The 27,920-nt window shown below is 42.2% G+C and overlaps 2 protein-coding genes and 1 long non-coding RNA gene across 10 annotated transcripts in view; 1 reads left to right on the top strand and 2 right to left on the bottom strand.

Annotated features, from left to right (window-relative positions):
- Positions 1-318: 318 nt before the first annotated feature.
- Positions 319-22,118, bottom strand: RRAGC (Ras related GTP binding C). Of its 2 annotated transcripts, none has more exons than XM_072771866.1 (7): positions 22,038-22,118; positions 15,232-15,435; positions 14,048-14,247; positions 11,158-11,272; positions 10,026-10,168; positions 6,940-7,088; positions 319-1,862 (listed from the first exon to the last, which is right to left on the bottom strand). In XM_072771866.1, exons 1-7 carry the CDS (start codon positions 22,038-22,040, stop codon positions 1,711-1,713), a joined length of 966 nt encoding a protein of 321 aa, XP_072627967.1. In that variant the 5' UTR covers positions 22,041-22,118; the 3' UTR covers positions 319-1,710. The 2 variants fall into 2 exon arrangements, with proteins under 2 accessions (XP_072627967.1, XP_072627966.1); XM_072771865.1 differs by lacking the exon at positions 22,038-22,118 and adding an exon at positions 17,332-17,651.
- Positions 20,889-27,746, bottom strand: MYCBP (MYC binding protein). The gene is made up of 5 exons (XM_072771871.1): positions 27,598-27,746; positions 27,325-27,397; positions 23,847-23,895; positions 23,478-23,607; positions 20,889-22,116 (listed from the first exon to the last, which is right to left on the bottom strand). The coding sequence occupies exons 1-5, from the start codon at positions 27,679-27,681 to the stop codon at positions 22,072-22,074; spliced, it is 381 nt and encodes a 126-aa protein (XP_072627972.1). The 5' UTR covers positions 27,682-27,746; the 3' UTR covers positions 20,889-22,071.
- The window catches only part of LOC140602396 (uncharacterized), a 54,106-nt gene continuing 53,895 nt past the window's right edge, over positions 27,710-27,920 (top strand). For 3 of the 7 annotated variants that reach the window (XR_012005334.1, XR_012005335.1, XR_012005338.1), the window contains exon 1: positions 27,711-27,920. This is a non-coding gene — a long non-coding RNA (uncharacterized lncRNA). The other 4 variants (XR_012005336.1, XR_012005333.1, XR_012005337.1 and 1 more) reach the window with 4 other exon arrangements.

Here is a 27,920-nt window from a genome sequence, read left to right as displayed (position 1 = left end):
TCTCTTTACCCCTGCACCCTGGCTTGGCTATAACACATCAGTTATTCCTCACAAGAGATTTATTGGTATGAAACACTACAACCAAAAAACCATTTTCACCTAGGCCTGGACCTCCTACACTAAGCAGGAATAGGCCAGAAGTGTTTGGACACAAAGCATGAAATTCCTGCAGCACTGGGACAGAGCTTGAAGTCCTAAAACATATAGCATGCTAACCATCTGAAGCAGCAAAAGAAATGGATGCTAGAATGATAAAGTGAAACAACCCAAAGTCCCATCACCCCACCCTCCTCCTATTTCAGGCAAATAAAAAACTGATTTTGGAGTAAATACATTTATTGATACCCATTTTATATAGTTCAGTGAAATAATCTATAAATATAAAAGCATTTTCTTTTGGATATCCCCATGGTCCATGTAAATACTCAACAGTCAGAATCATCTGCAGGAAGCGCTGCAAGTCACACTGTTAGGTTTACAGACCTGAATATACACATTTCATTAAACAGCGGCACTTATGTACTCAAGTGGTCCAGTGGCTTTGGAATACAGGACTACGCGGGCATGTCGAGTAAAAATAATGTGTCACTTTAAATCAATGGACAGGGTATCAACCATCAACAAAAAGAAATAATTATGAATTAATATCCTAGGTGAAGAAAGTACCACAGTTGACACTCGGTGTCAGAATACTGGAGACAAAGTATGTTTAATGACACATGTTGTGGTGCCATGTGCTCTCTCCAACTCCCAGTGGGCAGTCCACCAGTGCCTTATTAGGGTCATTCATGGCCAACAAAACAGCAATTCTTAGAGAATCTAGATAGCTTAGAATAAAAGGTATGTAGCGGCTGGTACCAAGTTTAAAGAGATGTGAGCCAAGTATTTCAATGACATAATGAGTATCTCCCCTAGGAGGAGGAAATTGTGGGGAAAACAAATTTTTAAAATTCCCATCGTTACACTGATCATGATCACTTATCTAATGGAGGAGAAGGAACCCAGATATCTGGTACCCAAAACACAGGTGCAAACTTCTTCTGTTTTAAAGTTTCTTCAACACTTCAAGAGAACTAATGCAGCAGCCACTGTTGAGCCTTGCTCTCGAACTGATGCAGCATAAAACTTTCTCGTTTCTTCAGTAACAAATACAAGGAATGTCCTTTGCTGCGGTCAGATCATATGTCTTCTGAGTTAGCAAGCAAATGCATTTAAAACGTCTTAGGTGTGTAATGTCCAAAATTGAAATCGGAGAGGCAGTGTTAGAACTTAAGCAAGGCAGGATTTTTAGAGACTACTCAAATGAAAACCTAAGTGAAGCATATAAAAATTCAGTTCTTTCTATTATTTCCAACTGGTAATTGACAGCAACATTCTCTGGTAAGGATGGGTAAGTGGTGTTATTGCCAGGTCCAAAATATCCCAACTACTCAAAATAGGACCCCAAAGAGGAGAAAGACACACTGAGTTCTGTGGTCTCTAGAATTCTTTTTTGCCTTTTTTTTTTTTTTTAAAAAAAGAAATAGTAGCTTCAGTTGCACACCACTGGTTGAAGGGGTCTTCATCCAAATGAGAAACTCTACCCCTTGTCTCTAGTGGGACAGGCACCAGGATTCCCACAAGCGGCAGCTCCCCTGTCCTGTAGCACGTGGCATCTGACCCTGGAGTGAAGAGTAAGCTGGCACAGAGCCCCGACAGCTGGAATTCAGGCTAGATGGCATTTCGCGGCGTGCCATTGTGTGTCAGCGATTTCAGGCTGGGGGCACTTGTCTGGTGACCACAGCTCCTGTGAGAGGTCACACCCACCTCAAAAACCTCATGAATAGCTTTCCGGAAACAGTGGAAGTTGTAGTCTATTAAACCTGCAAGAGAGTAAAGGAAGATCAGGCCCCTGAATGTCAACTGTGAAGTTATCTGTTACAAAATATTTGGTAACAAAAGAAAAAAACTGGTATGTATTTTTAAATACACATCCCACTGAGGAATGTGCTCTGTTAGAAACATGATAAAGCGTATACCCACACTGTTAACACTGGCTACCTCTGGGGCCTGGGAATGAGCTGGGTAAATAAATAAAACAATTAGGAAGGTAAATTTGCTATGAAAATCTACAATAAAACCTAAAGTGAAAGTAAAATACTCTTCAAAGTATCAAGCTTTTCCTTTCACAAGTCTTTCGGGCAGCCAGCGAGGAGCTGAAGGGAAGGGCTGGAGCAGTAGTTTGGCAGACTGCTCAGAGGAGCCCAGGGGTCCCAGAGGTCCCCGAGAGGCCCACCAGCCAGAGCCTCAGGCAGCCTAGACTGCTCTCCAGGCAACACGGCTCCTTCTTCGTCGGTTTCAAGAACTGGCTTCCAAGTAAGACTTTGGTCAAACAGTTCTACTTTGTAACACAAATGGCTAGCTGCCTATCAAAAAACCATGTTCCCCCTTCCTAAACCCAATTTTGGATGAGCACAATAATGGTGCTCAGCTAACACATTACACTTCTCAGCCTCCCTTGCAGTTATGTAGGGCCACACGACCAATTCTGGCCACTGAGATAAGTGCAAGCACACCGAACCTCTGTGAAATCTCCTTAAAAGGAAAAGGATGTATTTCATCCCCAGCCTTGTTCCTCCTCCTTGACTAGAATACAGAGATCTAGGAGCCATTGTGGACTATGAGGTGACCTTAAGAATAGAAGCCAGTGAGGGGGCACCTGGGTGGCTCAGTGGTTAAGCATCTGCCTTCGGCTCAGGTAGTGATCCCAGGGTCCTGGGATCGAGTCCTGCATTGGGCTCCCTGCATGAAGCCTGCTTCTCCCTCTGCCTGTGTCTCTGCCTCCATATCTCTCTTGAAAAAATAAAATCTTTTTTTTTTTTTTTAAAGGAAGCTAGTCAGAAGAATTACAGATCAGAAAGAGAAACATCAATGCCCTTGAGGATACTAGGACATGAAGATGACCACACAAGACACAAATCAAAACAACATGGTGTCAAAATGACTACAGGAAGAAGAGCCCAGGACAGGGCAAAAGCAGCCAATGAAAGCCTCAGGAATGAGGCAGAACTTTGGGGATACAGGCAAGATTTAATTAGGCAGGAAAGACAATATTTAAAAAAAAAAAAAAAAAAAACCAGCAGGGAGCTGGCAATGAGAACATGGCACAGGTGGGAGACAGGAAAGAAACTGGTATGACTGGGGAAAGGAGCAGAGAATTCTCACTGGGAAGTACTGAGAATCAAGTCTGAATAAGTGGATTAGAGCCAAGTCCAGGAGGTCCTTCAGACTCAGAAAAAATAAACTATAAAAGTTCTGATAAGTTTACATTAAAAATGACTTCTAGGAAAATGGTAAAATAAAACTAACAATCAGGGAAGTCTGAACTCTCGCCAGCAATGTGATATTATGAAAGCACTGTTCATTTTTTTATGTTTATCAATGGTACCGTTAGGTTTAATGTTTTATTAATGGTACTGTTACAGGGCAGCCCCGGTGGCGCAGCAGTTTAGCGCCGCCTGCAGCTCAGGGCATGATCCTGGAGACCCTGGATCAAGTCCCATGTCAGGCTCTCTGCATGGAGCATGCTCCTCCCTGTGCCTGTGTCTCTGCCTCTCATTCTCTCTCTGTGTCTCTATGAATAAGTAAATAAAAAATCTTTTAAAAAAAAATGGTACTGTTACAGATACCTACTGAAATCTGTAGAGACAAAATTATTTGATCAAGTCAAAGATTTGTTTCAGAATAATCCAGTAGGGAAAGAGGTACAGAAATGAAGTAAGATTGGCTATGATTTTGATAGTTATCCAATCTGGGTGATAGACAAAAGGGGTTCATTCTGTTATCTTCCCTCTGTTTTATGTTTGACAGTTTCTACAACAAAAGGGTAAAAAATAATAATTAAGCTGATAGGATAAACAGGAAACAAGACTGATCATATGCTTGTGACTGCAGAAGCAGGAGGATGGGCACATGGACACTCACTGTGTTGCTCTACTTTTGGATATATTTGAAAATTTCCATAACCAAAACCTTTTTGTTTTAATTTCTCAGATTAGAATGCAGAAAAATAAAGAACTCCTAAGAAGTATAAAAAGGATAAAGGTAATATGAAACAGGTAAATTACCAAAGAAGAAACCTGAACTGGTATAAAAGGTACCTGTCAAGAAGAAAATGCCTGCCCTAAGTAGTAATTAAAGAAGTATAAAAATTGGGGGTGCTTGGGTAGCTCAGTCCATTAAACGTCTGCCTTCAGCTCAAGTCGTGATCCCAGGGTCCCAGAATTGAGCCCCACATTGGGCTCCTTGCTTGGCAGGGAGGCTGCTTCTCCCTTTCCCACTCCCCCTGCTTGTGCGTTTTCTCTATGTCAGATAAATAAATAAAATCTCTAAAATAAAGAAGTAAAAATTAGGGCTCCTGGGTGGCTCAGTGGTTGAACGTCTACCTTTGGCTCAGGTCATGATCCCGGGATCCTGGGATCGGGTTCCCTATCGGGCTCCCTGCAGGAAGCCTGCTGTTCCCTCTCCCTCTGCCTATGTCTCTGCTACTTTCTCTGTGTCTCCCATGAATAAATAAATATTTTTTAAAAAAAGAAGTAAAAATTAGAACCTCAAAATGAAATACCATTTTGCATTTACCAGATTGCAAGCATTATCAAGGACATGAAGTGACAAGAACCACCACACAGTACTGCCAGGGGCAAAAATGGGAAAGCCACTTGGGAGAGCAATGTTTAATAAAGTTGAAGACATATGAATACATCTCCCTAAATTCCACTACTAAATATGTTCTAAGAGGGGATCCCTGGGTGGCGCAGCGGTTTAGCGCCTGCCTTTGGCCCAGGGCGCGATCCTGGAGACCCGGGATCGAATCCCACGTCGGGTTCCCGGTGCATGGAGCCTGCTTCTCCCTCTGCCCATGTCTCTTCTGCCCATGTCTCTGCCTCTCTCTCTCTCTCTCTCTCTCTGTGTGACTATCATAAATAAATAAAAATTTTAAAAAAAATATGTTCTAAGAGAAACTCTCCACACATACAAAGGGAAACATATTCATGTGTTGCATTTGAGTATTTTTCGCAAAGTTATTTGTGATTTTATTTTATTAAGATTTTATCCATTTATTTCAGAAAGCAAATGAGAGAGAGAGCATGAGTGGTTGGGAGGCACAGAGGAAGAGGGAGAAGCAGACTCCCCGCTGAGCAGGAAGCCCAATCCCAGGACCCCGAGATCTGCCCCAAGGCAGATACTTAACCAACTGAGCCACCCAGGCACCCCGCTATTTGTGATTTTAAAAACAATCTATGTGTCCAGCAAGAAGAAAATAAATTGTGGTATATTTAGCCTGCATATTATGATGTGGAGTGAAAATGAAAGAATGAACTAAAGCTACATTTACCAACACAAATAAACCTCAAGATAATGAGTGAAAAGAGTGAGCAAGCTGTAAAAATGTAAGTAGTCTTCTGCATCATTTACACAGAGATACACAATACAAAACTCTGTATTGGTTAAGGAAGATACAAAGTAAAAGAATACATCATAAATGGGAAAATTAACTACTACATTCCACATAGCACAGGAAGAGACTTCCAAATGAGACATACAATGTATAAGACAACTATGTCTCTGCCATGTTTCAGTTCTGGAGCTCAAAGGTGAATACACACATTTTTGTTTATCCAAAAATTGTTTGTGTGTATCTGACAGAGTTCATTAATATTAACATTAGTGGAATATTAATTCACCCCATATAAATTAATATTAAAAATGCAGACCATAGAGCAGGTACTTGTTACAGTGAACAGAGAGCGAGGATACATCCTTGAGTAATGAAATAACATGTTGAAAGTAACTTCCTGAAAGTCAATCTGCCTTTGGAATAAAAGACAACACATCCTAGCCCCTCGAAACACAGGCTGAGCGCATAACCTCAAGGAGGACATGACTGCAGCGCCATGGGCCTGCAGGGATGAGGACCTGCACTGGGGGCGCAGACAGTGGGGGTAGAAAGGAAACCAGAGAAACAAATAAAATTTGGTGAAAATTCAATGTAAACAATACACGAAAAGAATCGAAAATGGAGAACACAGAAGGCCCTCTATGAAATGCCCCACAGGGGCCCTTTCGTGGTACCACCACACAATCACCTGACTACGATATATCTGAGCTTGGGTACCAGAAAATGTCGTAACTGGTAACAGCACTAGGGTAGCCGAGAGGGTCATAAAACAGAGGGGAAATTTTTCATCACTTCTGACACCATGTACAAGACAATAAAATATTTAAGTGAAAACGTCTTACTAACAGCTCCAAATATGGGACTGGAATATGGGCCCAAGTCAGAGCTGGAAAGGTGAATTTTTCAATCAACCACATAGAGAAAATTAACTGAAACCATGGCTTGAATGAGCTGACCAGGAGAATAACGGAAGAGGCAAGCAAAAGGATTGGCTCTGAAGAAGGCTCAGAGCTGAGAAAAAAGGTCAGAAGAAACAGAAGTGGAGGTCAGAGAAACAAATACATAAAATAACGTGGAGAGCTTAGCTTTAGAGAAGCAAAGTGAGAGGGAAACTTCAAGAAAGGAGGGACTGGCAAGACCACATGCTTCAGAAGGCTGAAGGGCTACAGAATGAGGGACCATCTCTGCATAAAGCAAGAAGGTAACCTGGGAACCTGCCAAAGAATCATCTCAGTAAACAGGTACAGGTGGTAGCCCAACTGCCGGCATTTAGACATGTATTAAAAGTCCCCAAAATCAGAAAGGCTGGAATTAAATACTTGATTTAACATAAAAGATCAAATGGAGGATAAAGTCTGGACTAGATCTGGAAAGGAAGAGACAGAAGTAGTTTGAGCTGAAAATTACCTAACACTGAAATATCGTTTTCTCTGATTTTTCAAAAACCTAATAAATTATTACAAAGAATGTAACATAAAAAATGCCTTTTAAAATGCCATTACCTTTTCGTTCAAAACTTTCTTCCCTAAGAATGCAGACCAGTGCCAAAAATTTAGTCACTTCCTTTAAATAAAGGACAGTTGTATTATTCAGCTTGATAATTGCCATAGATTCTTTGTCATAAGCACTTCCACTTCCATCTTCCTTTAACCTGTTTTAAAAGAAAGTATTCATTATGGGTTTCCCAACGACGTATTTTGTCACATTTAATTTGCACAATGACAAGTCTTTCCACCGTTTCCCAAGTGTCTTTTAAGAAAAAATACTGGCTTAAATATACAGCAACAGAAGTTCTCGTTTAAGAAATAGGGTTCCCAAGGGTGCCAATGTAGCTCAATTGGTTAGGAGTGCAACTCTTGATCTCAGCTCAGGTCTTGATCTCAGGTCGGGAGTTCAAGTCCCACATTGGGGTCCATGCTGGGCATAGAGTCTACAAGAAAAGAAGAAGAAAAAAAAGAAGGAAAAGAAAGAAAAGAAAAAGAAAAAGGAAAAAGAAAAAGAGAAGAGAAAAGAAATAGGGTTCCCAGACTAGGATGCAGTATCCCATGTGTGCACACCTTCACCTTGGTTACCTAGGATGCAAGGAATATAGATTTCAAATCTCCCCTCACACTAATCTGTACTGATGCAGTATACAAATAAAAAAGGACCTAACATAAGAAAATTCCCATTTTGTAGAAAAAAAAGTATTAAAAACTAAAATGAATATAGTCTATCAAAGATACTGTGGAATCCTAATGCTTACAAAGTGAGCCATCAGGGTCTGAAAGCTATTATTTTTACTAGAACTCTCAAAATTATATGCAGTTCTCCTTCAAAAAATGTAATCAAGACTAAAGGAAGAAGCAAACATAATAAAGCACACCAAACTGCATGCATGGATTGTGTTAAGAATGAAATAATGAGGGATCCCTGGGTGGCTCAGTTTAGCCCCTGCCTTCAGCCCAGGGCATAATTCTGGAGTCCCGGGACCAAGTCCTACATCAGTCTCCCTGCATGGAGCCTGCTTCTCCCTCTGCCTCTCCCTCCCCCTCTCCCTTTCCCTCTCTCTCTCTCATGAATAAATAAAATCTTTAAAAAAAAAAAAAAAAATGAGGGATCCCTGGGTGGTGCAGCGGTTTGGTGCCTGCCTTTGGCCCAGGGCGCGATCCTGGAGACCTGGGATCGAATCCCACGTCGGGCTCCTGGTGCATCGAGCCTGCTTCTCCCTCTCCCTGTGTCTCTGCCTGCCTCTCTCTCTCTCTCTCTCTGTGTGTGCCTATCATAAATTTTTTTAAAAATGAGATATTGGATTTTTTCTTCCCTTTTATAATGTGCCTTAAAGGGGCACCTGGGTGGCTCAGTTGGTTAAGTGTCTACCTTCGACTTAGGTCTTGATCCTGAGGTCCTGGGATGGACCACCACATCGAGTTCCCTACTCAGTGGGGAGCCTGCTTCTCCCTCTGCCCCTCTCTCCTGCTTGTGTTCCCTCACTCACTTTCAAATAAATAAATAAAATCTTAAAAAAAAAGTTTCATGTGCTTCATAACATATAATGGATTTTACAATGTACCTTATACAAAAAAAAACCTTTGCAATTAAATTTGATTTTTAAATTATAAAAAAAAAGTTATGAAATTTTCACTTCTTTTAAAGAAAAAACAAGTGTTCTATTCATCCATTTTTTAACTCAGGAATGGGAACATGAAACTTTACTGAATAATACAACAAAGATAAAAATCACAGTTTCATTATGGAAAAAGAGCAAAGGAGAGCACGTAACCACAAAAGGAAAAAATAAATAGAAGACCGCAATAGACAAGTAAAGAACATGTGAGAGAAATGCATTCTCTTACTCAGTCAGCTGGAGAAAGACACCAACAAATTAGGCTGAGAGACCAAGGTGAAGGACAGGGACAGAGAGAGAAGACCTCAGACCAGGTGGAGAAGGGAACAGATAAAGGACACAGAAAGCAGAGATTATGTTAGAGCATCGGAAAGTGTCTTGGGAGTGCTGATGTTCATATGGGAGGGGGATCAGGGTTGTTAGGAACAAGGTTGTTGGCTTTCGAAATACCAGTAATTCTCCAAAGTTTTCAATCGTCCTCTGGACTATTCCACAAAATCACACCTTTGCTGGCATTTATAAATCTCTGTATGGAGTTTGATGAATTTACATATAAAGAAAGAGTTTACATTTTAGACATTTATTTTGGATACTCAGATGTTTGGGTCAAATTTTTCTATGTGTAAGTCCTCCTGACATCCAAAATTCTGATTTCCTGGTTTCTTAGCTGTCTGAAAGATCAGGATCCCTCATTTCCATAACGTCTGAAGTTAAATCAGAAAGCAGTACTTAGGGCAGCCCAGGTAGTTCGGTGGTTTAGTGCCTGCCTTTGGTCCAGGGCCTGATCCTGGGGACCCGGGATCAAGTCCCACGTCGGGTTCCCTGCATGGAGCCTGCTTCTCCCTCTGCCTGTGTCTCTGCCTCTCTTTCTCTCTGTGTCTCTCATGAATAAATAAATAAAATCTTTAAAAAAAAAAAAAAAAAAAAAGAAAGCAGTACTTAATTCTGTTTTTCAAAATGTTTTAAGTTAATCAATCTACTTTTTTGATCTAGCAAAGCCCCTAAGGGAGAAGACGCAGTGCAAACCCCTCAAAAAATGGCAGGAGATGGGACGCCTGGGTGGCTCAGCAGTTGAGTATCTACCTTTGGCTCAGAGCCTGATTCTGGAGTCCCAGGATCAAGTCCCATATCGGGTTCCTTGCATAGAGCCTGCTTCTCCTCCCTCTGCCTGTGTCTCTGCCTCTCTCTCTGTGTCTCTCATGAATAAATAAAATCTTTTTAAAAAAAAATGGCAGGAGAAACTTTCAGTAACAATTAAATCTGGCTCAAGCACACTTTTTCAACTGCTCTTACCCATCCTCTCTAAAGCAGTAAGACCTAGCCATCTATCTACAGGGAAATCAAGCTCCAAGTTTAAGCAATGGTCAGAACAATTCCATTCCATATGGTACCTGCTAGAGGCCTCAAAAATTAATCCCTGACAAACCAAACAGGTAGTTTTCCACCAGTCTGAGATCTTGCAAAAGTATATACATAACTTACCCATATATACAAGACACATCAATTACAACATCAATCATGTCACAGCAAAGTTCATAAGACTGCATATCCACAGGAGAACTGTCTGTTGCAATGTAGATTTTGCTGACAACATCGAAGAGAAAAGCTTTTTCAATACCTGAATTCTTGGAAAAACAAAATTGGGGAAGTATTCAGTTTTAAGAGTCAAATTTGTAATTTACCTAAGATCCTGAAATTACTGATTAATACACAAAGATATTTTTAATGGTATAACCCCGTACCAAACAAGCAAATAGTATTTGGCTGAGAGACCCTTCTGTTATCCAAAGAATGAAAGTGTAATTATTTATCTGATTTACTGACTGAACTGCACTAAATTTGTTTTTTCTTCCTCCTCTACTTAAATGAATGGTTTGCTAAGACACTACACCAAAAAACATTAACAAAAAAAATCCTCCAAAAATCAAGTTGTGCTACATTTTCAATAATCCTTTTTGTTACAATAATCCCTGATTTGAATGAGCTTGCTACCAGAAAGGCTTTCCATGGCAATTAACAAAACATAAAGAATTAGTTTGATGTCAACATCTAGCATAACCCAAAAGCCCAAAAGAACTGGGGATCGCTACACCCTGAGTCCTTCAAAGTAATGCCTAGAAAAATATAATAGTTGAGTCTTATATTTATTGAGGAACATCCTTTTTATTAAGCTGAATCCTCAAAATAAGAAGAAATATGACACTAAGATTACAGTTAGCAAGGAAAGGAAAAGATCAATTTTTCAATGTGACCTCCTATAAAGCAGAGATTAAGCAGAGTCAAATTCCCAAAACCCAGTCTTTTCCAGTTACTACTCTTCATTCAGGAAACAGATATTATGAAGATTTTTATCATGAAAACTTTTATTAATTAAGAAAGTCTGAAAAAATGTTTCATCTCATTTTAAGATCAAAAGGGTAAGCTGTAAGGAAAGAACTCAGAAAATAACTCAAGCCATTTTTTTTTAACGTTCTTATGATTTATTTTGCATGTTATGTGTGTCATTAGTCTTCAGCCTAATTCAGACTAATTCAAACCATTTTTTGGAGAATTTGAATACACAAATATATTCAAGAAAATGGAATTGGAAATTATAGTGAATTAGCTCACTTACTGATATAAAGATATTTAATAGGTTTTCCAAGGTCGGCAGTTGTGGGATGAGTTTCTGCACCACCTTACTAAAGGCTTCAAATATCGAATGGTCATAGATACTAGTCAGATAAAAGCTGAAAAACACAACACAGTTTAATTAATTTGAAAAATATCTTAAGTTCCATGACAATTATCATAAAATACAAAATTTTAAGTTTCCTAACATGTGATGTCACTAAGTTCAAATAAAGCCTTTTTATCTTGCCTGTTGTCCCCACTGTTCAAAAAGACCCACAGAGCTTTACCACCTGGCTTGTAACTATCCATTGCTTTACACCATTTATAAAAGAGGGCAATTTCCTAGTACCCAGGCAAGCATTTCCAGATGCAGAAACCTGAAGAGTCACCTAAGTCTTTGCAACCTGCTCCAAAAAACCTGGATCCCTAAGCCCGTACTGATAAAAACTAAGACAAAAACCAAGGGAGAGCACAGAAAGAGGGGTTACATTTATTTAGCAAGAATATAATTCAGGTTTCTACTAAAATGTCATTTCTTCACAAAGCTCTTTCCTGACCTCTCTACCTAAAACAGCAATCCTTTCCCTGAATTTTTCTGCATAGTACTATTAAGTACCTCAAACTATATTACACATTTATTTTATAAGTGCTTTTGAGTTGTCTCATTCATTAGAACGTAAGGTCCATGAGGACAGAGACATTGACGGCTTTGCTCATAGCTATAACCCCCCTGTCCTGAACAGTGCTCATAAATATTTGTTCAATAAACAAATGCACACAATTGAAGCTTCGAATTTAGATTAGAAGGATAGGAGCTGGAGCCCTAAAGAGAACAGGAAAGGAACAGGAATCTGGTGGCCTTAAAATGACATATGGTGGAGAAGTAACATCCACAGATTTAACAAAATATATATGAGAGAGACCCTGAACATTTTAAACAATAGAGACAATTTTACCTGCTTTTTAGCTCAGGGAGTACATTCCTCGTTAATAGTTGTTCTGTTTATTTATAAGTATATATTACGAAGTCAGAAAATACAGAACTGTGGATATCACACTTTACAAGCAATTTAAAAATACTTCAAAGACGCTGACCTAGGAACCTAACCCTATGCAAGATGGAGCTTGACTCCAGAAGTTAGAGCAACAAAACAAATGAAGCCAAAATGACCCCATACACACACTAGGGACAAAGGAATATTTTATTGTTTCCCTTAGGCAAAAAGGTTAGCAATGTGGAAAGGTCCTTGAGGAACTGTGAGGCTTGGAAATAGATAGGGACATGGAGAACTACAGCATACAGGGCATTTTAGTATGCTGAGTTTCCGCAAATCAAATAGAGCCTAATCCAGAGGCATGCTAGTAATTAATAAAAGCTCAGCGCAAAGATTCTAGAGAGGTTAACAAGGCCTCAGGCCCTATAAGGAACTAGAGAAAGGGATGGTGTGTACCACTGGGGTGGGAAGCCCCAAAAAGGGACACAGAAGTGGTGTAAAGAGGATTAAGAGAATCCTCATGTACACTAGGGGACACAGGACAATCGCAGCCTAAAATCCATTGTTAATAGATTTCCAAAAAGTAAGATTGAGGAATTTCATAGGGAGGCAATTTTATCTTACAAATATTGAATTTTTTTAAGCATGAATTACTGGAAAGTATTTTAAAATTTCAATCCAAACTACAGATCAATAAAGACTTTTTCTACATGATTTCCTAGAAGAGTAACTGAAAGACCTTGGAGCCTGAGGCCCTAAGGACTATTAGGGGTAGGGACAGGGGTTGGCTTGAGGCTATGAGGAAGTCACCGTAAGAGACCAGGGTTAAGGAAATAGCTACACATGTGTCTCTCCCTTGCTTCCCCTTTAAGTTGTTTATATCATCAAGAGAATATTTTCTTGGGCACTTTTTATTACTCATATCTACCTATACCACCAAGAAAATGCAAAATATAGAAAATATTCCTCATACGCTTTCAGAATACAAGCAGATAAATAAATCATCAATCCTTTCTAGTAGTTGTTCTTTAATAATAATAATTCTTAAAGACAGTTAATTATGAATCAGTTCTTTAAGCTTAACAGGAACCCTAAACAGATTGATAGAATAAAGTCCCTAACCTAAACAATAGAGAGTCATAAAAGCATAAACTGTTTTTAAAAACATATACAAGATACATTAGAATCCAGGCTTGAGGGATCCCTGGGTGGCGCAGTGGTTTAGGTGCCTGCCTTTGGCCCAGGGTGCGATCCTGGAGACCCGGGATCGAATCCCACGTCGGGCTCCCGGTGCATGGAGCCGGCTTCTCCCTCTGCCTGTGTCTCTGCCTCTCTCTCTCTCTCTCTCTCTCTCTCTCTCTCTCATAAATAAATAAATAAATAAATAAATAAATAAATAAATAAATAAATAAATAAATAAATTTAAAAAAAAAAAAGAATCCAGGCTTGAAAATGTACCCTCTTTAAAAGGCTTTTCCTACTGAAAAGAAAATACTGTGAAGACTCAAGCAACAGTTCTACAGCAAATCTGACAGTCCTTGAAATGAGGCATAAATAAATAAATAAATAAATGATGGAATCAAAAGAAGGGAGTCCCAAAGCAGATTTATGCCACGAGGAAACAGGCTGATTCCAGTCTCCTGAGATGAATTTCTAAAAGCACCAATGAGAACACTTCATATAACTTCAATCTCCAGGAAAATGCAAAACACTGGGAAAGTAACTTCTCAAATCACATCAGACTCCCAAAACTGAATTCAACAAAGAAGTGATCAAGAACATTACAGATTCGGGAAGGGTTTATCAGTAACAGAAAGCTACGTGTTTGTAATGACAGAGATGGGAATACATTTACACATTTTTCAGGGCTCTCATATCAAACACACATGTTGTTACCTAAGGTGGAGTTTTTCTAGCCCAGCATCTGCAAGGTCATCATTGGCCCTCTGATGAATGTCCCTCTGTGTTTCTATTTTGTGATCATCAGACAGACCATCAACTTTGTGAATAAAAACCTCAAAATTCATGTCTGGGTTAACTTTGTAGGCTTTAGAAACAGTAATGTGAAGTCTTGTTAAAGCCTCCATGTAGTCATCCTGTAAGTCAGAACAAAATATTTTTTAAAAAGAAATCTTGTAAAAGTCAGTAACGAGTTAAGAAAGCCTCAAACCACCTCTTTCCCCAACCACAGAAAATATATTACCCTAACTATTCACAAATATTCCAAACATTCCAATACATTAACCTCCTTTATCTCTCTAAATCTTTAATCTCTCCAGACAAAAAAAATCAATTACCAAGTTAATGCTCGTAATTTTTAATATCTATAATATAAGAAAAAGAAAAAGGAAATGGACATGTCTTCCCAATAGAATTTTTTAAAAGTAATCCCAGCTCTGCCATTTACTAGATGTGTGACTTTAAGCAGGTCACTTAAATTTGAGATCTCAGTTTACTCATCCATAAAATTGGAATTACCGTACCCAGCTCACAGTATCATGAAGAATAAATTAAGTTGGATCATGTATGTGAAAGCATTGATTACAGAGCCTGTCACTCAGAAAGCATTCTTAACTAATGTTTAAGCTTACAAAAGTAAGCTTCTTAATGTCAGGGACATGTCCCATTCATCTCAGGGCCTGTCACCTGCTAGGCCCTCAATACATGTTTGTTAAGCCAAACCCAATTTGGGCAACCAAGAAAACTATTCACTTTAATATTTACTATTCCTCTTTAGATATGAGCACCGAGGAGATCTTTCCAGTGAGTGACATCACTATTATAATAGTTAATGAAGTACAGCAATATCCACTATTGGACAAATAAAAGTGGAGAACTACTCATTAACTAGAACTCAAAGATAATAAGCCACTATCTCCTAATCATCGCATATTTTGAATTTGCAGGATGGCAGCCTGCTCCCAAACACACCTCTGCGGTTGCATCTCTCATACTGCTAGGAATCTACCAGCAAAGAAATAAGCTGCAAGAAGCACATGATAAAGATGATAAACACCTTTCCTTTGTGTCTACATCTTTTGACACCAGAAAAAAGAAATAAGCGTCATTATTCCTACTACCTGTGCATCAATGACATATATCAGTGCTCCTGTTCCCCTGAAGATCATCTCGTAGTCAAAAGTAGGGTCAAAAAAGTCCATTTGCCCAGGAAAATCCCAGATCTGGAAATTCACAAAGGAGCTATTGGAAATGTCATCTTTATAAATCTTGTTGGTACTTTCCAAGAAGAGAGTCTCGTTGGGTGACATTTTATGAAACACCACCTGTTCAAAGAAAAAAGGTCATTTTATAACTATTCAACTTTGTATTCAAAGTTCAAAATTCCACTCTGAATTAACATATAGAGAATTTCAACCTATAGTAAAAATTTTAAAAGAGATATAAAGTGAACGGTGTATCCTCAGTACTCACTCTCCTTTAACTTCTAAGAGATGAGAAGACACCAAATTATTCTCCAACAAGCCTATTCTGGAGCTGAAACTTGTCTATTTTCTCTGCACCATTCATTCAATCCTAGTAGTAGGAGTAGAATGCCTCTACTCATGTCAATCGATTTTTTCTATTAAAAATGTATTAATTCAACCATAATCTGCTTTAAGATTATAAAAGCTTATAGCTGAAGTTTAAGAATTTTTGTTCACTGAAAACTTATCGGAATGCCTAAATCAGGCTCTGAGAATCAGAAAGGTGACTGATTAGACTCTGCCTTCACCGAGTCTGCAGTCTTGTGGAAGAAATCAAATGGACAGCAATTATACCAAACAGAAAATTATATGGGGGGGGGGGGGGGAGTTGAGTTGACAGGGAAAAGACAGCTCCCATGAAAAAAGAAGTGGTAAAAGTAATTGTTAAGAATCAGGATAATCGGGGGATCCCTGGGTGGCTCAGCGGTTTAGCGCTGCCTTCAGCCCAGGGCCTGATCCTGGAGACCTGGGATATCAAGTCCCACGTTGGGCTTCCTGCATGGAGCCTGCTTCTCCCTCTGCCTGTGTCTCTGCCCCTCTCTCTCTCTCTCTCTCTGTGTGTGTCTCTCATGAATAAATAAATACAGTCTTTAAAAAGAAAAAAAAGAAGAATCAGGATAATCACAATCCATACAACTCTAACATAAACCTAAATTTGTGTCTCGCTGTTACTTTGTAGAAGAGAAAAACGGGTGGTTACTATCAGAGTTTAGTCAATGAGTAACAAGTGAGAAGAATTAAATTCAGCTTGCTAAAAAAAAAAAAAAAAAAATCCTACCCCGAATTTACCAAAACCTGCTTGTAGAGGTGAAAAAATAAATAAACAAAACGCAGCAACCTAGTAAATTCGGAAGTAAATAAAACACAGTTATCCAGTAATCTCAGAAGAAGGCCACTCTTTTTTAAAAACCGTCATGTTTACAAAATATCACACACATTTGTTTTGGATAGACCTTTGCAACGGAGTGGAAAGGGCAACGGACCAGGCTTCTGGCGTTTCATTACCCGCTCAGTTGTGTGTCAGAGGATGGGCAATGGAGTCCTGCCTCAGTTTACCCCCTACTCTAAAGGATCTGGCCCTCCATTTGCTCCTGACACGCCCGAAGTGAAAGCACACGGGCTGACAGAGGTCTGCAAATATTTCTCGAGGTCTCAGACGTCCGTATCCGCACCCGGAACGGGAGGGACTGTCACCAGCGATGGCAGTCGCCGGGCCCCAAGTGCGAGAGCTGGTGGCCCGGCAGCAGCCCCTGCCCTCCAGGCCCGGGGGTGTGAAGCCTCCCCCGTAGTAGGAGTGGCTTGGTCACGGCTCTTCCCGGCGCTGCTCCCTGGGGCTCACCTGGGAAGCCCTGCAAACCCAGGTCACCAGAAGTGGGAGAAAACACGCAAAACCCGGGCAGGGCAGGGCAGGGCAGGGGAGGGAGTCGGACAAGTTCTCCAAGTTGCAACTGCAGGGTACGTCTCGGGTTCCGAAAGGACCGCGGGGCTGGGTCCCGGGCGGCGCCGCCGGCACCTGCCTCGCTCCAGCCGGTCCCGCCGGCGGGGACCGCTCGGCCTCGGCGGCCTCGGCCTGGGCTCCGCGGACCAACCCAGCGCGCGGGGCAGCCCGCCCCCCCCAGTCCGTGCCCGGCGGCCGCCCGAGCCCCCGGGAGGGGGGAGGGGAACGAGAGGAGGGGCCGGCGCGGCGCCGCTCACCTTCTGGATGGAGGACTTGCCGCTGCGCCGCAGCCCCATGAGCAGGATCCTGGGCTTGGAGCTGTCAGCGCCCCCCGGGCCACAGCCGCCGCCGGCCCCCGCCCCGACCCCGCCGCCCGCCGCCGCCGCCTCCTCTTCCTCCTCCTCCACGCCGTAGCCGAAGTCCTTGGGGAACGAGTCGGCCGCGCCGTAACTGCCGGCCAGGGGCGTCTCCTCCGCCCCGTACTGCAGGGACATGGTGCCGGAGCCGCCGCCGCCCGCGCCCTGACAGGCCAGGCCAGGCCGAGCCAGGCCGCCGCCTCCCCAGTCCGCCGCCGCCGCCGCCCCCGGCAGCCGCCGCCGCCGTGCGGCCCGCCCCCCCGAGCCCGGCTCCCATTGGCTCCGCGCCGAGGCCCGGCCCCTCATTGGCCGCCCGAGCTGCCACTCGGGGGCAGCAGGGTAGGTGGTGCCCGTCACGTGCCCGGAATCACCTGACCCGGAGCCGTGGAGGGGGGAGGAGGAGTCACGAGGAGGGCGGCCCGGCCGGCCGAGCCCTCTGCCCTCCGCCCTAGCGAGCGCCTCGCTCCCGCCGCGCCCCTGCCTTCCCGGGGGCTGCCGAGGCCGCCGCAGCGGGAGGTGCCCCCCGGGCGTGGGAGGCGGGGGGAGAACCGATGGCGCTCCTACAGCGGCACGCGCCCGACCCATACTGGCTGATGCCCGCGACGCCCTGCGGGGGACAAGGGACACAAGCCTGCAACGGACACGGACCCGGACCCCGCCCGCCCTCCCTCCAGTTGCTCGGAGAGTAACAGAGCTCGGGATCTCCGCGTAAGTAGCTCCGGTACGAGATACGAACTGGAAAGGTCAAGGGGGTGTATATATATAGATAAAAATGCTCGGGACTTGGGTGAGAAAAGTCTGTACGGAGGTGACGTCTGGGTGGGTCTAGACGGATGGATGCGGTCGGGATGTGCAAGGGGATGGGGGAGGAGCCAGCCCGAGGGAGGGCGAAGCCTCGACCAAAGGCAGAGTCGTGGGTGTGATGCACAGCTGGATCTAGCAAGTCGCAGGACCCGGAGAGGAAAGCCACAGCAGCCAAGCTAGAGCAGCTTCTCCTCCAGCCGATCAGGCGGTGGTTATTTACTACTACCACTTCAGACTCAAAAGGTCTGTTTCTCCCTCCTTCCCACCAAATCTGCTTTTCATGTAACTTAACCCCCCCCCCGCCCCAACAGAACATTACATCTTCTAGGACTTTCGGATCACAGACCAAAGGGATGAAAAATGAAAGCAAACTGAAATGCTTTCACCAAATACGTTTCAGAAAGCTACAGGAATGTTCGCTCTGGACAGTCAGGTTTTAGAAATGAAAATCTGACTAAAGAGCCTCCTCTTAAAATGGAGGTGATGGCGTTGGCACTGATTTTTTCCAAAGAGACGAATTTCTTGATTATGAACGGAAAGCATGTTCTTGAAGGTCTGGGACTTCGTTATTTGTGAAGCTGTAAGTTAAAGGTAGGCTACATCCCTTAGCGGTCATCTAGTCCGATGTCTCACCTAAAGGGAATCCACTTTATAGCACCTCTAGCTGATAAATCAGCATACACTTCAATGTTGTAAAGGAAGAGAGCGTATTATCTAAAAAGGCAGCTACTTCCACCGAAGTAGAACGTTGTTTGAAAGTCCTCTCTTCAGACCAAAAATCGCACTCCCTGGAGCTTAAAATGGAACACAGGAGCAGTCTTCATCTCTTTTCATGACAGCCCTTCAAATATTAGATTGCAGTCTTCATTACCCACTAAGTCTTTCTGTTCACGTTAAATATACTCCGTTCCTTTGACCATCCCTTCTCTGGTGATGTCCAGTAGAACTTTCTGTGATGATAGAACTGTTCCGCAACCATAATGTTCAATATAGCAGCCAGTGAGGATTGAGCATTTGAAATGTTGCTACTATGATTGAGGAACTGAGTTTTTTTTTAAACCTTTTAAGTTGCCAGATGTGGCTAGTGGCTACCATACTGGACAGCACAACCTTGTATTTTCAGATGCCTTCTCCCTATTGATCACTCTTTTTTACACGCATCTGAGTTTGTCAACATCTACCAAATGTCTGGCAGCTGCAATGCGATACTGACCAATACAGCCTTCAGGATGCCTGTTTAGCACCTGGACAGTATTACTATTAATGCTTTCCAGAATGGAATTTTTTTTTCTTTTAATATCCAGAGTATACGTGGTTCACACTGATAATCACTGGGACTAGTATTTTGTCAGCAACCCTAGTGCCTAAACTTGTACCACTGCATTTTTTAACGACATTTCAGCTTTTTGGTTTAGGCCCAGAAGTTAGGGTACCCTGAGTTACTCATTTTCCAGCTTGTCTCAATTATAGTTTACCAACCAGCCAACTTTGTAGCATTTACAGATTTGCCTTTATACCATGTGACCCATATGTAGTCCTTTACAGTTTACCAGGCACTTTTCATCCATTATATTTAATTTGATCTTTACAACAACCCAGTGAGGTAGGCAAGATATGAAATCTACATTTTAAAGGTAAGGCTGCTGAAGCATAGCAGGAGCTGAATGGATGACATCCTTTTTTCCACTTCATTGAGCATCTTCTTGTACATTCTCTTCATCCATATCCTGGATAGAAATGAAGAGGACCTCCAGAGGCCAGGCTGACTCTGAATTCTTTTTTTTTTTTTTTTTTTTTTTTTGATTTTTTTTTTTTGACTCTGAATTCTTAAATAGCACTGACTGGTACAGCAGTTTAAAACAGGTTGGTTCCCCCTTCAAAGTGTGATTATCCAACTCACAGGTTGCCGTTCTGTCCAAAAGGATGGTACAAGAGACAGCAACCTGACTTATATATACGCTAATACTAGTCCCATGGGAGAAAAGCAAATGAGGGTTGGCTGCCAGAAAAAATTCTGCTTGTCTCTATTCCACAAAGGGACTGTCATACCAACTGCTTAAAGAAGCCAAGTGTCTGTCTGTCTGTCTGTCTCTCTCTCTCTCTCTCTCTCTCAAAATCCCCATGGGGCCATGTTTTATTGTTCTTACGGTTCTTAGCACTTCCTATCCCTCATTGTAATTGCTTATGTACATGTCTATAACTAACTTCAAGTCATTCATCTCTATAACACCCAGCACTCAGCCTACCGCTGAGCATGTAGGAGGCACTCAAATTGGTAAAAGATAAACTGATTCAAGTGAATGTTCTTCCAACAGTATCTGGCCCCCCTCCAAAAATGAACTTGTGACTAGAAGAGACACAGACCATTGCCACATTCTTGCCAACATGACTGACTAAAATGCCTTTACAATTAGTTTGGTCACAGTTCCTAGCTGTGCTGAGGCTTTTGCTAGTTAAATCAGCTTTCATTGGAGCATTCTGCATTCTATGTGTGTGGTGACCACAGTAAAGACAGGTTCTCTAACATTAGGGTTAGAATACACAAAACAGGATGACTCTTAATAATGTCAGTCAATCAGTAAGGAAAATAAATGACCACTAAAATGAAACATCTGACTATAGGTCTTCCAAAAGAAAGGAAAAGGACTAACAAACAAGAATATAGTGCTTTACCATTGACAGATCTTTCACATACATTCCATTTGACCCTCACAACAACCCTGTGAGGTAGGCAGCACTGATATTATTCTTCTCATTTAACAGATGAGGAAAGTGACTCTCAGAGCAGTTAACTGAAGTGCCCAAGGTTCTATAGTTAGTGAAGAATTTGTATTAATATCAGTCTTTGGCCTAAAAATTCAGCACCCAACCTCCCCTCATACCTGCCCTACCTACTTCACAGGGATAATGAAGATAAAATGAATTCAAGGCTAGAAAAATACTGAGGGAAAAAAAGCACTATATAATTATACCCGCAAACTATAATTCTCCACGATATATGGCTCATTCCCCTTCTTATCCCAGCTTGTGCGTGAACCCAGAAATTTATATTGCCTCAGTTCTGTGCTCAATCAATTAAGCAACTAAGTAAGACAGGGGAACAGTTGTGGTCCTGTTTGAAGGTATATAAATTACAATCAGGGCAACTGCTAGTATAGCAAATTGAAAAACAACATAGGCCAATGTGCAGCTGGAACCCACTGAAGCACAGAGCAAAGCAAGGCAACATTATCAGATAGGGCATGATTGCATAGAAGGAAACGTGGTGTCAGAGTTCAAACTGGCACACACACGGTTATCTAAGGCAAAGTGGTGGCAAAGAAGAGTTATTTGTTCCACATTATATAAACAAGAGTACAATATTCATGGGAACCCGTGCAAAAGCATCTTCTGTCACACAGATCTCTCGAGCTGCCTACAGAGGATATAAACAACAGTGTCCTCTTCATTTTAAAGAATGGCTGTACCTGTGCTCACATCCTGCACTAAACCAAGGAACAGCTCCATGCTGAACTTCTTGGCCTACATACAACCAGTACCATCATTCCTAGTCAGACTAATAAACAATGTCCTTTAAGGTAATGAATTAGATGGCTGTGTTTAGATTTTTTTTCAGGATTCACTTTGGATTCTCCTGCTTTTAAGACCCAAAGAAAGTTATATTGAGTTTTTATTGGTGATTCTAAGTATATGTGTTTATAACAGTTAAAGTGTGATAGGTGAATTCAACATATTAAAAGAGTTCTAGAGCATCTGTTCAGAAAAGATTATATACTATACAAACTATTCAAGTCATACAAAACCATTTTTTCAGTGTCTTTTCAACTGAGAAGAATCCTATTCAGCACGCTTCTCCTCCTGAGGTGGTTCATACTGAGCAAGCTATAGGGCAAAGACAGAGGAGTTTAGGTGAATTTTATTCTAAGTTGGGTAAAAAAAAAAAAACTTAATAGTAACAAAACGAGTAGTTAACTATTATGTCCAGTTTAATTACTGAATCAGTAACTTATTATATGAATATCATATCCCTTTTTAAACCATTTAAGATTAATACAATTTAAGATTTAATATAATCAAGTCTAATGAAAACTCTTTTCATATAAGCCTTTAAAATTACTGGGAAACCAAAACTGAATTCCAATTCGAGACTACACTACTCAAATACTTGATATGCAATAATCTGTATCTTCCCAAAGATGTTGTGGCTTCTGGCAAGGTACTTAATCTTTCTCTTTACCAAACGTTGACTGAACTTTCTCTTAAAAAGCAGGAAAAAGAATAATCTAGCCAGTCAATGAAGAGCAGCTCATGTCTTTGACTTAAAAAGTGCCAAAAAGTTAACTGGTATTTGTGTTGTGGAATCCTGGATAATTTAAGATGCTGCATTTTCTGTTATGCTAAGCTGTGGTTCCCTGAAAGAACACTAGGCTAAGATTTAGGTTGTTCCAATTAGCTGTCAGATTTGAGAAGATAATTAGACTTCAAGGTGCTTTCAGTTCCTAAATATAAGATGGTCTGTGTACCTGTTTCACTTATCTCGCAAGGTTGTTGAGAAGATAAATCACATTATGAGAAATGCCTAATATAAAATGCGTTATGTGATTCAAATGTGGAAAAACCTCAAAGACTTGGAGTTGACTAATTTGAAGTTTATGAAAATTCTCACAGGAGTTTCAACAAAGAAAAAACTTTAGCAAATAGACAAAATCAGGTGCAAACAAATTTATAAAGATAGGCCAGCACATACAACTGTGCAGATTATGTACTGCACAACTCTAAGAGGTGCTATTCACAAAGCAATGACCCTACATTGACCTACTTAAATCAACTGTTCATGACTCCCAGAAACCTCCATTTACTCATAAGCAGCATTAACCAGTACTCTCATCTTTTTTTAAGTAGGCACCATGCTCTGCATGGAGCCTAGTGCAGGGCTTGACCTCACACCCCCTACTAAGATCAAGACCTGAGCTAAGATCAAGAGTCAAGACCGAATGAGCCACCCAGGCATCCCTCTCATCTTTTTCTTGATGTGGGTTCCTAAGAACCTCTTCTTGACCACACGTAGCTTGTCCTATTTACTATCTGTCTGTGGTTTTCTAGATAGGGCATCAGTTCAGCCTTGCAGTTAATTGAGATTATTAATCCCCCTCCCTTCCCTGCTATCCGTTTTAGTGAGGCTTTGATCTTATAATCATTAAAGATGAAATTATTTTTAACATGAATTCTTTTAAAACATTTACCTTTGTTTTCAGTTTTTTATTTTCTTCTACAATAGCTTCATATTTTTCTTTCATTTCTGCCAATTCTAGGCGAAGCAGCTCTATTTCTGGATTTTCTGGGGTAGCAGCTCCTAAGTGATGCTTTAAGAAACTAATATCAAAGTTAAGAATTTACTTGAGCTGAATGAAACTAATGAAATATCTCAGAGTAGTATCAATATCTCTGATCACAGTCACCCCATCTTACCACCACCATTTACCCAGAGATCATCACCACAAAACTTGAAGTAACTTTTTCAATCATCAAAAATATTTCAAATATTATTTATGTGAAAAAATAAGAGTTCCAAAAATAAGTCCTTTTTCTGACTTGAAAGATGAAAAGGATACTCCAAAGCACTATTAGGTTTCTCTGGTTCTTCATATAAGGCTACCAATACTGCAAATCAAAAAGCAGAAAAAAGCAACAATTAAAGTCTTAAATTTGACTGAAATTATATTCCATAGCTCAGTAAATATTAAGTGCCCATTATATGCCAAGCACATTGCTAGGGCTGCCATACCATGGTAAACAAGGCAGATAAGGTCCCTGCTCTCAACAAATTTACAGTCTAGTGCAAAAGCAAGGAACTAGACAAAAAAAAGAGCATCAAGCGGCAATACAGGATGATGGATTATGGGAGCACATTGGAAGAACACCTAACTCAGCCCAAAGCACCAGGGAAGGCTCCCCAATGAAGGGAAATAAGATGTGAGACTTGGCTCTGAGGGTTTCAGATAAAATGGGAAGGTGAGGGGGTGGGGAGGACAAGAGAACAACATATTGAGGAACTGAAAATTCAAATATGGCTAGATGGAGCTATGAACTATGTGGCAGGGAAGGAAGCTGGCAAGGTGGTCAGGAGGCAGACCACGGAGGATCCGGCAAGTTTGGTTGGACTTTGATGCTCAAAACAGGAGGCATATAATTAAACAGTTTAAGCAGGACAGTGACAGGATCGCTCTTGACTGCTGTGTGAAAGATCCAGAGTGGGACAAGGATGAAGGCAGGAAGAGCAGTTAAGAGGCAGGTGTCCTAATCCAGCTGAAAAAGATAGTAACCTGCGCTAGCGTGATGGAGGGGTGAAAACAAAGTAGATTAATTTGAGAAAAATTTTGGAGAATCAACAGGGCTTATGGTAATTACTGGAAGAAGCTTTGAATTCAAAGTGTGCTTCAAGAATAGTTTCATATACAATATGCTAAATAACCACCAACCAAAAACTTTACCAGTAATCGACATGCTCAGATCAACATTAAAATAGATGTTTTAGTTTGTACCCAAAAGCTTATGTCAGCACTACCTTTCTCATCTTCTATTGAACAAATTCCTCCTAGGATTTACTACTCAGACAAAAATCTCTCTAAACCAGTGGTTAAATTTTTTGTGCATGGAACCCTTTGAAAAATGACAAAAGCCAAAAATTTAACTACACACACAAAAAAATGTGCATCTCTAGACTCCAAGAACTGCTGTAAAACTTACACGTTTCCTTTTTTATTTTTTTAGTTTTAATAATTCATCAAAATAATACACAGTATGAAAAAGTCAAATGACAATCAATGACTTTTAACAACCTGGACTGAGTTCTGATAGTTACTCTTCTAAATGTATTACAACCTGGTTTTTTAAGAATCTGGTATGTTTACATCACCAGCCCCCTCTCCCTTCAATATGTTTTTCTTTAAATTACATACTCAAGCCTGTTTCTTCTTCCACTAATTTCTACTAATCTCTGCCAACTAACTCTATAAGACATGAATAACTCTAAGCCTTTCTACCTCTTCCGCACCCCATTTCTTTCAGCTTCTAAATTTCTGTCAGTGCTACCATGAGGTTGATAGTTACAGAACACAATGTAAATGTCAAGCTTCCTGTGCTTTTCTATAGATGAAATATACTTCCTTTTAATCAGACAAGAACTTGATAGCTGGTGTTTCCCTTTTTGCCTTAGAGGTGGGATTTTTTAGAGGTTAGTATGGTACTCAACTCAAATGCCTTTTTCCAAATGACTTCTCTTTATCTTTAGCCATCCTTATAGTGTTTTAATGTTAGAAGCAGTTTCAGATCCTCTTAGAAATAAGCTTTATTAAAATCATAAATTAAATTTGTGGAAAGTACCCACGTTTGGAGCTGAAAAATCAAATTTTAAATAGGTCACATCAGTAGACACTATGTTATCTGATATTGAGGAGACTGGAAGTCTACAGAGGTGGAGGAGTTAGATGCCAATAGATGTGACCAAGAGAAAAGAAGCCTTCAGTGGTTTCCAATCTCATGAGGGAAGATCCATGTATGGCCACAAGGCTGTTACCCCCTGCCAAGGTCACTTCTCTGCCTTCTAACTTTCTGTCTTTAATTTCATGCAGTCACCCTGGCCTCCTTGCACTTCCTGGAACTCTTGACATCACATTTCATTCAGATCTCTGCTCAAATGTTACTTAAAAGAAACCTTCCCCCACCACCTCTTGCTCTTTATCCCCCTTTGCTGTATTTTCATTCATAACAATTCCCACTGGCTGGCACTACTTATTTATCTGTCTCCACCAACTAGAAGAAGCTTATTTGGAGCAGGGTCTTTCTTTTTTCTTTCCCCACTGATGTATCCCCAGTGCCTAGAACAGAGACCTGAATAAAACGGTTTAATAAATGAAAGAAAAGAACTCATGGAGTTTTTTTAAGGTTGGGGGTTGGGGGGTCGGTATTGAAATTCCAAGTTTCTGTGACATTTCAAGAGAGGACAGAGCACAGCACTTTCATAGAGTACTCCTGTAATGTTTGCTGAAATTTAATTGTATTAATTTAATTGTATTTAATTTAATTGCAGATAGAAGGAAACTAGTACCCAAACCTAAGGTAGGTAGCAATTCAAAATTATCAGCCCAGGTATGGGAATTAAAAGCCCTGCTTTGTGCTAAGGTCCAGTTGTTACTCTCCCAGAATTTTCTCCTAATAGGCTTTGCTTCTGGCCAAAGAGCAGTTACCAAATCATCTCCCAGACGCTTCTCGTGTGGACCCAGTCATCATCCTGGACAGCTTTTCTGTTCTATACCCTTGAAAGTTCTAGCCAGTGAGTTGAACGATACATAGCAGGCATTCACATTATTGCTGAGCTAATAAGCAGTAGCCCAACTGTCTCCTGGAACGCTGCAGTTTCAAGCTCCTTCCTCATCTCAGGTCTCGAACACACGCACACACAGACACCCCCCCCTCCCCAGAAAGAGATACAGTGTCACAGCTTCCATCTTAAGTGTAAACAATATAACCATTTTCATGTGCCCTCAAGCTCTTTAAACTCTAATTCTACTTCGGAAATCTGCACAGGGCAGGAACTGGCATCGCCTACGAAAGCGGGGCTGTAAAACCACAGTCAAACTGATTCTTAATCGCCTATTTGGGGGATTCGGTTCACTTGGTTATTTTTATCCGCCAACTTTGGAAATCCGGTCATTTTCCCCCTTGCCCTTTGTCCGGGGGGAAACATGCTGCTTTACCTAATTTTGACTCCGCAAAAAGTGTCAGGAGGGAGGGATTGGGATCTCAGGGTCTTTAGCAAACATGCCTTCTGCGGCCGCTGGAGGCAAAGCAACGGAAGTTGGAGGGACTTTGCAACAGCTGCAAGAGTTCCACTCCCCGCCCGGAGAGCGCGGCAGCCCGGCGCGGGCGGCGTCCCCGCCGAGCCCCGGGCCCACCTGGCAGGGCCCACCTGGCAGGCCCCACCTGCTGCCCCTCCCGCCCCCGCCCCCGCCCCGCGCCTCGGCCCGGCAGGGGCGCAGCGCCGAGGAGCACGACGTGGACACGAGGAGCCCCCTCCCGGCGCATGCTCACCCTTGGTCAGCGTGTCCAGCACCCCCGACTTCTCCAAGTACCTCCGGAACTGCTCGCGCTTCGAGTCGGCGGCCTGAGGAGACACGGCGGGTCAGCGGCCGAAGCGCAGGGGCCGGAGCAGGAAGAAGGCGCTGGGAGTCCGGCAGCCCCGCCTCCGCCTCCGCCTCGCTACTCGGGCCCCCCAAACCTGCGCGCGCGCCCCCACGCCCTCCCGGAGCCGACCAGCGGCTGGCTCCCGCCCGCACGCCCCCAGCCACGCCGCGCCCCCCTCACTTTGTAATGGGCCATAGTGACAGCGGCAGCGGCGTAGCTGGCGCCCGAGACCGTGGCTGGCGGGCTCCGAGCCGCACTGCTCATGCGCCGCAGGGCGCGCGCGCCTGCGCACTTGCGAACCGCGGTCGGCGAGCGCGGGGGCGTGGCCTGTTTTCATGACGACGGGGACGCTGCGAGGGCCCCGCGGCAGGCCGGGCCGAGGGAGGCTGCGCGCGCCTGCCTCCTGCTCCCGGGGCCGCGCCTCGCCTTCCTCTTCCGGTCCCTGCGGCGGTTCGGTTGCTCAGCGAGAGGCGAGGTCGAGGGGACTCGGGACGGGCGTCCAG

The sequence above is a fragment of the Canis lupus genome, chromosome 13 (assembly GCF_048164855.1).
Source record: "Canis lupus baileyi chromosome 13, mCanLup2.hap1, whole genome shotgun sequence".
Lineage (NCBI taxonomy): Eukaryota > Metazoa > Chordata > Mammalia > Carnivora > Canidae > Canis > Canis lupus.
The sequence above is the reverse complement of the archived record's forward strand: the minus strand, read 5'-3'. Positions and strand labels throughout refer to the sequence as shown.